The sequence below is a fragment of the Gekko japonicus genome, unplaced genomic scaffold (genome assembly GCF_001447785.1).
Source record: "Gekko japonicus isolate JY-2015 unplaced genomic scaffold, Gekko_japonicus_V1.1 scaffold4013, whole genome shotgun sequence".
Lineage (NCBI taxonomy): Eukaryota > Metazoa > Chordata > Lepidosauria > Squamata > Gekkonidae > Gekko > Gekko japonicus.
Genome location: NW_015167663.1, coordinates 78,573 through 90,786, shown reverse-complemented (window position 1 = coordinate 90,786; position 12,214 = coordinate 78,573). Strand labels below are relative to the sequence as shown.

The following is a 12,214-nucleotide window of genomic DNA, read 5'->3' as shown; positions in this document are numbered from 1 at the left end:
TATAACCAGGGAAAAATGCAAGGTATTGTTGAACTCTGATAAAACCAGGGATGAGATCCAAGTGCGGAAAGGACCACAGGTGAGCCGTTTGGTAGAGGTTTATGGCAGAGGAATGGTGGGTGGGGTGGGACTAGAATCCGCCAGCAAGAGCAAGCTCCCGCCTTTCCACCTCTCCAGTCTGGCTTCCAGAATGCCTTGGTGGTTCCATAGTCCTGTGACCAAACTTTCGCAGCCCTGCCTCTTCTTGGCTACCCATTTGACTCGATATGGAGGCCCGAGGACGAGGACCCACCTCTAAAAACAAAGAAATAACCGGAACAGTAACAACCAAAGCCTCTGAGGTGTGGAAATATCTGTCACAATCCTTCCTACCACAGACTTGAGCCACGAGAGCCTCCAAATTGGCTTACATCCTGTCCTTGAAATCGGGGTGTGTCAGCTGCCTTCCTTCCTTGCTCAAGAGGATGATTGAAACAACAATGATCATTGGGTAGGAATGAGTGCCGGCAGAGAGAGCACGAGCCGGACGCGCCCACACAGAGAAGAGTATAAAAGCTCCCTCCTCATCTTGACTCCTGCATTTCACAGCACCACGCAGCTCCACCAATCCTCCTGCCTTTTGAACGGTTGGTAAGTCTGTGCCTCTCTTTGCAGCTGCCCTAGCATGCTTTAAGAGCCAGCTTGGTGTAGTGGTTGAGTGCGCGGACTCTAATCTGGGAGAACCGGGTTTGATTCCCCACTCCTCCACTTGCACCTGGCTGGATGACCTTGGGCAAGCCGTAGTTCTGACAAGAGCTGTCCTTGAAAATGAGCAGTTTCTGCCAGAGCTCTCTCAGCCCCACCTCCCTCACAGGGTGTCTGTTGTGGGGAGGGGAAGGGAAAGGAAACTTCCCCTAATTCCAGGAGTATGATCTGACTGCGTTGGCCTCATTGGGGAGGACTTTGCATATGCTCGACCTGTGTTTAATTTAAGGCATCAGACATTACTGGCCAGGTGAGACCCCCCCACACTCTACTTATCAATTTGATGCACCAGTTTGGTGTAGCGCCAGTTTGGTGTAGCGCCAGTTGGGTGTAGTGGTTAGGAGCGCGGACTCTAATCTGGGAGAACCGGGTTTGATTTCCCCACTTCTCTGCATGCAGCTGCTAGTGTGACCTTGGGTCAGTTACAAGTCCTTTCAGAGTTGTTCTCTCATGAGCAGTTCTCCAAGGAGCTCTCTCAGCCCCACCGGCCTCACAGGGTGTCTGTTGTGGGGAGGGGAAGGGAAAGGAGATTGTAAGCCACTCTGAGACTCCTTCAGGTAATGAAGGGTGGGGTCTCAATCCAATCCTTCTTCTTCTTCTTCTTCTTCTTCTTCTTCTTCTTCTTCTTCTTCTTCTTCTTCTTCTTCTTCTTCTTCTTCTTTTTCTCCTCCTCCTCCTCCTTGGGGGTATGGACCTGTCTCCACATATGTAATTGGACTACCGACTATAACTTCTCAGGTGAGGTCCTGTTAGTGTTCTGTCAACACTGGTTTCCTCACCCATTTTGACAGAAGTCAAAACTGAGGCACAGTGAAATTCTGCCTCGCCTGAGCCTGCATGGGTGGGAAACCGACCAGAACCTCAGGACGACCCAGGTCTTTTGCTGTCTGCATTGTCTAATGTTGCTCCTTGTCTAATCCAACATCTCGGAGATAAGGATCAAGAAGCGGCTTCATGGAAGAAGCTGCAGATCTTCCCAGGGGTGTGTTGGGGAAGCCGGCCTTTTATTTTCTGGTAACTGGTTGGGGAAGTCTGAGACAGACAGATGGGCGTTCTGTGGGATCTCTGCCGTGTGTGTGGCAGAGGATCTTGTATGCAACCAAAAGATTCCCAATGAGTCAAACTTGGTTCTCCCAATACCAACCAGTAGAACCATCTTCCATTTTCTCCCTTCTAACTGCACTGTTGGATCAGACCTCAGGTCATACCCAAACCTGCCTTCTACTGAACCCAATGACTGGCCCATCAAAGTCAGCCAGGTTCTCAGGTGGAGGTCTTTCACATTACCTTCTGCCTGGTCCTTTTAGTCAGAGATGGTGGGGATTGAACCTGGCACCTAGGGAATCAAACCTGGGTCCTGGTGTTTAGTCATGCTGGGCACATGACCACAGAAATGTCTTCGGACAGCGCTGGCTCTTTGGCTTTGAAACAGAGATGAGCACCGCAACCCTAGAGTCGGACTCGACTGGCTTTTGAGCAAGGGAACCTTTACCTTTACTTTACTTACTACCACCGAGCCAGTGTTCAGTGTTCATTTAGTTCAGTGTTCGTTAGCCACTCAGTTGCTTCCAGAAGCTCAAAGACTGGAAAAAGATGTCCACTCTCGATTTCTTATCTGTCTGGTACTCAGAGATAGACAGTCTATGAACTTGGAGGTTCCATTTAAGCTGTTAAGGCTAATGTCTGTTCTCACCGACAGGGCAAATCCGTGTTACAAACCCATCTCGACCAGTTGCCCTCGCTACATCTTCTGTCAGCAAATCCTCTCCTTTCTTCCTCCTCTATGTATTCCATCAGCCTCTCTTTGTAACAGCTGCCTCACCACTTATTCTGTTTCACTCAGCCCAATGGACGGACATTTAGATGCATCCGTGGAACTGAATTGTGACTCACAATTCGCGGACTCTAATCTGGGAGAACCGGGTTTGATTCCCCACTCCTCCACTTGCACCTGCTGATGTGACCTTGGGTCAGTCACAAGCTCTGGCACAGCTGTCCTTGAAAAAGAGCAGTTTGTGTCAGAGTCCTCTCAGCCCCACCCACCTCACAGGGGGTCTGTTGTGGGGAGGGGAAGGGAAAGGAGTTTGTAAGCCGCTCTGAGACTCCAAGTGAAGGGCGGGGTATAAATCCAATCTCTTCTTCTTCTTCTTCTTCTAAAGCGCATGTTGATATGATTTTTTTTTAAAGTCTTTTATGCGCTACTGGACTCCTGTTTAATTTAGCTCCAGCAGACTGATGGGGATTTCTGGGATCTCTATCGTCTTGTTCCTCTTCCTCATTTAATTTTTTTTTTAAAAATGTCACCTTTTTTCAGGTTCTTCTGAACACTCGGAGAGATGAAGACTAAAATGGAACAGGCCATGGAATGCGTGGTCAACGTCTACCACCAGTACTGTATTCTGGACCCCGTCGATGACTACCTACACCCGAAGGAGTTCCAGAAACTGATGAAGGAACAAGCCCAGCCCTTCTTGAAGAACACCATGCCAGTAAGTCACTTTTGAAGAGATGGCAAACCGTGGCTAGTGATGGGGTGAGGCTGCAAGCCGTTGGGCAAACGGGCATTTTTATTTCTTCAAGCCCACAGCTTTCGGCATTACAGTAGAATTTTTTAAAAAAATGTTGAGAAACATTTCACAGTGATACTCAGTAGCTAGGGTTGCCAGCCTCCAGGTGGGGCCTGGAGAGCTCCCACTTTTACAACTGAATGTTCCCTCTAAGCTGTGGAGTCTTGTGAGCAAAAACTCTACTTTGTGAGCTCCTGGCATTAAAGCTGTGAGCAAGTGATTTGGCTACGGCATAAATTAGGTTACTCTGGAGCCCTCCTTCCTGAGCTTAGACAAAAATATGTGAGCCAGAGGCTAAAAAACTGTGAGCTAGCTCACACTAACTCAGCTTAGAGGGAACACTGCAACTGATCCCCAACTGACAGAGATCAGCTCCCCTGGAGAAAACGGCTGCTTCGGAGGGTGGACTCCGTGGCATTGCACCCTGCTGAGGCCCCTCCCCTCCCCAAACCCCACCCTCTCCTGGCTCCACCCCCAAAGTCTCTAGGTACTTCCCAACCCAGACATGGCAACTCTATCAGTAGCTTGGGGACCCACATCTGTAGCTTTTCTGGGCACTGTTCCCCAATGTGGCACATGCCACAGGCTTTAGGAAAGGGAACAAGACCCTTGACTGGTGGTGCTTGTGGTAGACCGGTGGTTCCCACCTTGAAAACAGCTGCTACCAAAGGAACAGGAAGCTGCAAGTCTCCCTGAGGGACATGCCTGATGCTAGGGATGGAAGTCAATGTGGCTCTTTTGCTTGAGGGTTATTTATGAACGTGATTATTTATGAACGTGGGCACATGCAATAAGCCCCACCCCCTGCTCCCAGCAGCCCTCAGTCAGAGCAAGAAGCAGCCAGGTAAGTTGCAGAGCCCCCACCCTGGCCCCTGGACCAAAACAGTCCAGTGGCACCTTTAAGACCAAGTTTTATTCAGGTACAAGCTCTCCCTCCTCTGCGAGGACAGATCTGCACGTCCCCCCCCCAATAGCTAGCAATGCAAAACAGTCCAGTGGAGCCTGAGCGGTAGGTGACACACTTCCGGCGATGTCAGGGGGTGTGGCCTATGCAAAAAAGTTATGCTAATGAGCTCCTGCACCTCTTTTTCTACAACATGACCCCTGAGGCCATGTAATCAGTACACAGCCCTCTTTGTTAACACAATGCTTAGTTTTTGGTCCTAAAGGTCTAGTGTCTAGAAGGTAACACAGAAGCCTGGTGAAACTCACACTGATGCTATGTCAGAACGACTAATTTGGGCTCTGAAAACAAGATTTTGCTTGGATCTCACACATGAAGCTGCCTTCTACTGAATCAGACCATTGGTCCATCAGGGTTGGTATTGCCTACTCGGACTGGCAGCAGCTCTCCAAGGTCTCAGGCAGAGGGTCTTTCACATCACCTCCTGCCTGGTCCTTTTTTAAACTGGAGATGCCAGCGATTGAACCTGAGACCTTCTGCATGCCGAGCAGAGGCTCCTCCACTGATCCACAGCCCCCTCCTCCTTGATTAACAAATATTTGTGCCTTCAAAGTTTTGAAGTTGCCAAGTCTTGAATCCCGCTGCAGCAAGGATTATGTCCCGGGGTGGTACAATGATGCCAGTAAAAAAATGCAAATGACTGCATCAGAAGTGTCTTCTCCTGTGGTACTAACGCAAACACCCTTTTCTGCTTCTTCTTTTTTACAACCTGCAGCCTAGCGATGACCAGAACTCTTATATCGAAAAACTATTTCAACAAGCCGACAAGGACAAAAATGGGTACCTCAAATTCACCGAATGGCTGTATGTGATAGGAAAAACCCTCAACGAGGCCCACGAAAGATCCCACAACCTCGACGACGATGACAGCAAAACACCTGGACATGGGCACGGGCACAGTCACGGGCCCGGGCACGGGCACGGGCACAGCCACTGATTTGTCAAGGCCCCGGATATTCAGTTACGGTACCCACTGGCTCGCTGCGTAAACAACGACACCGTCTGCAATCAAACAAACCGAAATGGGCATTAGCGGGCAGCCACCCCTTGTCTTGCGTTTCCCTTGTGGGTCACGTACAATAATAAAGAGTTCTTCTGGAAAAAAAAAATCTCAATCTCCTCCTCTTGTGTTTTGCGATAGACTCAGAGGGCATAGAAAGAAGGGGAAAGATCTGATCGCAGCAAGCAGGGTAACCGATCAGTGTCCCCTCTAAGCTGAGTTAGTGTGAGCTAGTGCACAGTTTTTCTAGCCTCCGGCTCATGGATTTTTGTCCTAGCTCAGGAAGGATGGGTCCATCAGTCCATCAGTGGTTATTAGCCACAAGGTATAGATAGGAACTCTTAGTCTGGGGCAAGGGATGCTCTGTCTTCTTGGTGCTTGGTGGGATGGGGTGACAGTGGGAGGGCTTCTAGTGCTCTGGCCCCACTGCTGGACCTCCTGATGGCAGTGACGGTATGTTTGGCACAGAGTGTTGGACTGGATGGGCCTGATCCAGCATTGGCTTCTCTGATGTTCTTATGATCCAGAGCAAACTAATTTATGATGTAGCCAGATCGCTCGCTCACAACTTTAATGCCAGTAGCTCACAAAGTAGAATTTTTGCTCACAAGACTCCACAGCTTAGAGGGGGCACTGGTAACCATTTATTTTAATATTTTTTTTAAATTTTATTTTTATACTTTTTTACAGTGCACAAAATACGGTAAACCTAACTGGGAAAAACAGGGAGGTATAGATTACAACAAGATAAGAATTAGAACCACTGGGAGAGTACAATTTGTAAATACAACAAGACGTACCCGGCTATTAACTATATTTACTATGTTAACTATGGTAACCATTTAGATAGAAGTTTGGGGAGGGGGGGCGCTACAGCCTGGGCAGCTACTCACTTATAATCTCCTCAGGGGCCTTCCTGTACCAGACCAAAATATCCTCTCCCCCCCATTTTAATGGACTTTGCCTCAGTCTACAGACACTGTAGGGTCTCCAGCTTCTAGTTGGGACCTGGGGATCCTCTAGAATCACAGCTCATCCCCAGACGACAGCTCCCCAGGAGAAAATGGATGCTTTGGAGGGTGGACTCTATGGCATCGTATTTCACTGATCTCCCTGTCCTCTCCTGGCTCCATCCCCAAATCTCCAGGAGTTTCCCAAACTAGAGCTGGAAACCTGACCCCCTCCCCTCCTACTGGTGGACAGGAGGGATCCGTCAACCCTACTTTCCTTTCAGTGCCAACCACTCAGCAAACAGGCATTTCTGCATCTAGCACTCACTCCACATTTTCTGGGAGGAAAAGGTGTGGCTCAAAACCACATTCAAACACCCCGGAACCATGCTGCACAGACTGCAAAGTCACCCCCCGGAATGGCCATAAATCTATGCGGAGAGTACCATAAGACTCGATGCTCAAAGAAGGCGAAAGCGGCACGGAGTGTGGAAGCGACCATAAAGTCTGATGATCAAAGCAAGCGAAAGCGGCATGCAATGCAGAAGAGGGGAATCCCTGCTCCAATGTGGGTTTTGTAAAACAAAGGAGGGAAAAGCCAACCCAGGATCACCCCGTAGAAACGTTTTACAGAGCTCAGGCAGGACACTAAATGACACGCTTTCGATCCACTTTCAGTCCACTCTGCAACTGGGTTTTACTGTGTGACATGGCAAAACTCACTTGCAAACCGTCGCCAAAGTGCATCAAAACTACATTATTTAGCATGTGTGGAAGCACCTGGAGTCTTTCTCTTACCTATCAGCAGGGGTCATTTCATAGAAAAAGGTGCAGGAGCTCATCAGCATAACTCATTAGCATAACTCATTTGCATAGGCCACACCCCCTTGACATCACCGGAAGTGTGTCACAAGGCAACACCCACCACTCAGGCTCCACTGGACTGTTTTGGATTGCTAGCTATTGGGGGTGGGGGGTGGGAGGAACGTGCAGATCTGTACTCGCAGAGGAGGGAGAGTTTGTACCTGAATAAAACCTGGTCTTAAAGGTGCCACTGGACTGTTTTGGGCCAGGGGGCTGGGGGGAGGGACTCTGCAACTTACCTGGCTGCTTCTTGCTCTGACTGAGGGCTGCTGGGAGCAGGGGGTGGGGCTTGTTGTATGTGCCCGCCCCCTGGGCTCTTTACTGCCGGAGCTCCACTCCTGTGCGCTCCTGCAGGAAATGACCCCTGCCTATCAGTGTTAAGAAGATCTTTAACCAGCACATCTAGCTGGTTTTCTTCTTTGGGTTTAGCTGCAGAACTCTCTCACAGCCAAAACGTGGTGATGGACTGCACAGCCCTCAAATAATGCTCCCCAGGTCACAGGTTTTGGAACTGTTGTCTGCTTGATCTCAACAAGTCGCTAAACGAGTATGGTGAAGAAGCAGCTGCTTTCCTACTATAAATGACTCCAGGGCTGTGATCACACACACTGAAGAATCCACTTTCAATGCACTTTCCAACTGGATCTTCCTGTGTGAACTGTCAAAATCCAGTCGGAAGGTGCATTGAAAGTAGATTGAAGGTGGATTCTTCAGTGTGTGCGATCGTAGCCTAGGTACTCTGCCCGCGAGGTACTGGCCCACTTAAGTGACTGATCCCTGTCAAGTCAATTTTATTGCACTGATTTATATATATATATATTTAAATGCATACCCTGTTGTCTCATAGATCTACAAGGTGGTGAACAAAGCCTTTAAATATCCTTAACACCAGAGGTCAATTCGGGGGGGGGGTCGCGGGGGATCGCAGTTCCCCCGGGTGAGGTACGGGGGGCGGGGCACATGATGAAGCCCCGCCCCTTGCTTCCGGCTCCCCACAACAGACACCCTGTGAGGTAGGTGGGGCTGAGAGAGCTCTGACAGAAACTGCTCTTTTTCAAGGACAGCTCTTATCAGAACTACGGCTTGCCCAAGGTCATCCAGCCAGGTGCAAGTGGAGGAGTGGGGAATCAACCCCGGTTCTCCCAGATTAGAGTCCGCGCACTTAACCACTACCCCAAACTGTAAGACACAAAGGATACTGGTCTGGAAAAATCAAACAAGCATATGGGCGCAGAAGTTCATCAGTGGCTCTTAGCCACAAGGTATAGATAGGAACTCTCAGTCTGGGGCAAGGGATGCTATGTATTCTTGGTGCTTGGGGGGGGCAACAGTGGGAGGGTCTTCTAATGTCCTGGCCCCACTGCTGGACCTCCTGATGGCACCTGGTACTTTTTGGCCACTGTGTGACACAGAGTGCTGGACTAGATGGGCCACTGGCCTGATCCAACATTGGCTTTTCTTATGTTCTTATGTTCTTATCAGGGTGACATTTGCAGATACCATCAATAATCTTGCCTGGGACTGGGACTGCTGAGAAGCATATTGCTAGCAAGGACCACAGAGGCCCTCTAGTCCAACCTCCTGCTCAATACGGGATCAGCCCAAAGCATCCCTGACACGTGTTCATCCAGCCGCTGCTTGAAGACTGTTCACGAGGGAGAGCTCACCCCCTCCCAAGGTACCCGATTCCACGGCTCAACTTTTCTTATTGTAATTTTCCCCCTTCTAACCCCCTTCCGGTATATGTGCTTCTCATTTTTGTTACCTAGATGCCAATGTTCCCTCTAAGCTGTGGAGTCTTGTGAGCAAAAATTCTACTTTCTGAGCTACTTGCATTAAAGTTGTGAGCGAGCGATTTGGCTACTGTATAAATTAGTTGGCTCTGGAGCCATCCCTCCTGAGCGAAGAAAAAATGTGTGAGCCGGAGGCTAAAAAAACTGTGAGCTGGCTCACACTAACTCAGCTTAGAGGGAACACTGCTAGATGCCGAACTCTGCACTTATCCTTGTTGATCACATCTTGTTCACCTCTGCCCTCTTTTCCAGCATGTTCAGATCTCGTTGGATTCTGTATCTTCCGAGGTGTTCGCCACTCCTTTCAATTTGGTGTCGTCTGCAAATTTAATGAATAGTCCTTCCACACCCTCCTCCAGATCTTTTATAAAGATATTGAAAAGTTCTGGGCCGAGAACCAAGCTCTGTGGCACCATACCGGCCACCTCCCTCCAATCAGATGAAATGCCATCGACAACTACTCTTTGGGTGTGGTTTGGTGTAGTGGTTTGGGTGTGGTCTGGGTGAGCCAGTTCGGTGTACGACTCTAATCTGTGCACGGACTCTAATCTGGGAGAACCGGGTTTGATTCCCCACTCCTTCACTTGCAGCTGCTGGATGACCTTGGGTGAGCCATAGTTCTGGCACAGCTGTTCTTGAAAAAGAGCAGTTTCTGTCAGAGCTCTCTCAGCCCCACCTACCTCACAGGGTGTCTGTTGTGGGGAGGGGAAGGGAAAGGAGTTTGTAAGCCACTCTGAGGCTCTGAGTGAGGGGCAGGGTATAAATCCAGTTTCTTCTCTCTTCTTCTTTTCCAACCAGACTATTATCTATCTAACTATCTTAGAATCCAGTCCGCAGTCCTCCAGTTTACCCATCAGGGTATCAAGGGGAACACTGTCAAAAGCTTTACTGAAGTTGTTACACGGATTGCCTGGGGCAGTACATCTGTACAAAAGTTCTTTATACTCTATGCATACGAGGGTCAGATTGCGAAAGATACCAGCGGAAGGAAGAGACCTTTTGATTGAATAAATGGAGTGTTATGCCAATAAAGGTTATTGGAATTGGAATAAATGGAGTTTTTATTGTAAATAAATGCAAAGCTCACAGTACTCACTCATGCAAAAATAACAACCACCGTTCAACACACACAGAGCTAGGCAACAGAGAGGGGATCGATAGTGACACGAAGGGGGTTGATTTTAGGTTAGGGCGATATTCACCTGATCCTGAAGTCCAGAAGGCTTGTGGAAGGAGGAGGACACGGCCGACCGGCGGTCCGTGTCAAAGGCTTAGGCAAGAGTCTTATGGGCCCCAAGAGGCATAGAATGCCAGTTTAAATATTTTGGGGCAGGAAACCAGGGGTGGACTGGCTGGGGGTGTAATGAGTAGACGGATTAAGGCTGAGTTCAGACTGGCAGTTCGCCCCGATATACGTGCGTTTCATAAATGTTCCACAACCAAATTAAAGGGGCCGTTCACACAGGCACATCTCTCCGGCGTTCCCCAGCCGTACTCAACCCGTCTTGTAACGCTTCGCTCCCGAGTCTAAAAGATACCTGGTGAAAGTGGTAGCAAACCCAGGAAAGCGCGATTATCCCATGTCCATTCCGCACCAACAAAGTGTAAACGCCAAAAGCCGCATTTTCTTATGCGCTCATGCGCCCAAGGTCATCCACCAGATTACAAAAAAAGAAAGCCACGCCTTATAGCCATGCCTCCAGGCCAACAGTGTGAACGCTCCCTTGAGCCTCCTCCCGGTATGCTCCCGCATCAGTCGCTGCAGAGTGAGCGGGAAAACCCGGAACACTTTCTTCCGGCTCTTTTTTGCCACGACTCCCTCCAGCTTCAAACTGACACTCTGAACTCTGCCTAAGTTGGGTATGTGCAGGAGGCTTGGTTTAGACTTCCGAGGTTGGGAAAATCACCAGTATTTGCAGGGCTATTTTTGGGCAGGAACACACAGGAATGGAGTTCCGGCTGGCTCCTGAGTTGGCCATGCCCAGCAGGAACTCATTAGCATAATAGGCCACACCCAACAGCAGAGACTCATTAGAATTGGTTACATTAGGGGTGTGTGGCCTAACATGCAAAGGAGTTCCTGCTACAAAAAAAGCCCTGGTTTTTGACAACAAGGTAAACAGAATAAGAAGCAAAAGGTGGGTGTGGCTGGATGACCACACTTCTGGTAACATGGGGGTGCAGCCTAATATGCTAATGGGCTGTGCTGTCAAGGGTGTGGCCTAATATGCTAATGATTGTCTGCATTTGGGTGTGGCCTATTATGCTAATGAGTTCCTGCTGGGCTTTTTCTACAAATAAAAGCCCTGAGTATTTGTGTTTCTATGTGTCAGTGGCTCGATGTTGAATGGTGAAGGGTGCTGGACTCCCAAAATTACTTTGAAGGAGACAGTGCAGTTTAATAAGGTGATGCCCGAGTCAGGGAAGATGGGATTAGTATGGCTAGGCTGGCTATCACTGTGGATTGTATCAGTCACGAGATCCTGTATACGTTCTTGCTCACCGTGCTCCTGGTTGGCTCAGTCCTTCCTGAGCTTGGTCCGATGCTCCCTCTAAGCTGTGGAGTCTTGTGAGCAAAAATTCTACTTAGTGAGCTACTGGCATTAAAGCTGTGAGCGAGCCATTTCGCTCCTGCATTAAGTTAGTTTGCTCTGGAGCCCTCCTTCCTAAGCGGAGACAAAAATGTGTGAGCTGGAGGCTAAAAAACTGTGAGCTAGCTCACACTAACTCAGCTTGGAGAGAACACTGGCTTGGTCCTTTCCGCACTTGGTTGTCATCCCTGGTTTTATCAGAGTTCAACTCGTGATATGATACCTTGCGTTTATCCCTGGTTATAAAAGCATCCGTTTATCCCGGGGACAAGTGTGGGGCAAAACCCAGGTGACCTCTATGCAGGGGTCGTTTCATAGAAAAAGAGCTAGGGGAACTCATTAGCATAACTCATTAGCATATGCCACACCCCTTGACATCAGGGTCCGGCGGTGCACCTGCAAGGCCGGCGGGAGTGCGAGGAAGCCCTGCCAAGGCCCTCCCTGGCCCCAGGCAGGCAGGGGTGGGGAGAGGCGGGGAGGAAGCAACTTACCCTCCCTCTTCTCCTGCCTCCTTCTGGCTGAATGAGGGCCGGAAGTGGGGCGTCCAGAAGCAGGGGGCGGGGCTTTGTCGTGTGCCCCGCTCCCCGCACCTCACCCGGGGGAACTGCGATCCCCCGCGATCCCCCCCGAAATGACCTCTGCCTCCATGTAATGTGGAAACAAAAAAAATACACTAAGATAATTACAGGGGTGAACCCGAGGGTAGTGTAGAATGTAAGTTCGGGGACAGGGTTGAACCAG

General features: G+C 49.5%; 1 protein-coding gene across 2 annotated transcripts; it reads left to right on the top strand.

Annotated features, from left to right (window-relative positions):
• The first annotated feature begins 537 nt into the window (after positions 1-537).
• Positions 538-5,384, top strand: LOC107112910 (protein S100-A12-like). Of its 2 annotated transcripts, none has more exons than XM_015414119.1 (3): positions 538-626; positions 3,059-3,233; positions 4,991-5,384. In XM_015414119.1, the coding sequence occupies exons 2-3, from the start codon at positions 3,081-3,083 to the stop codon at positions 5,210-5,212; spliced, it is 375 nt and encodes a 124-aa protein (XP_015269605.1). In that variant the 5' UTR covers positions 538-626; positions 3,059-3,080; the 3' UTR covers positions 5,213-5,384. The 2 variants fall into 2 exon arrangements, with proteins under 2 accessions (XP_015269605.1, XP_015269604.1); XM_015414118.1 differs by having other exon boundaries at positions 549-630.
• Positions 5,385-12,214: the final 6,830 nt, after the last annotated feature.

Excerpts from the sequence above, each read along its gene's own strand:
- LOC107112910 (XM_015414119.1), top strand. The coding sequence starts at position 3,081 with ATGAAGACTAAAATGGAACAGGCCATGGAATGCGTGGTCAACGTCTAC. Across the intron at positions 3,234-4,990 it reads TCTTGAAGAACACCATGCCA|CCTAGCGATGACCAGAACTC; the intron begins GTAAGTCACTTT and ends TACAACCTGCAG.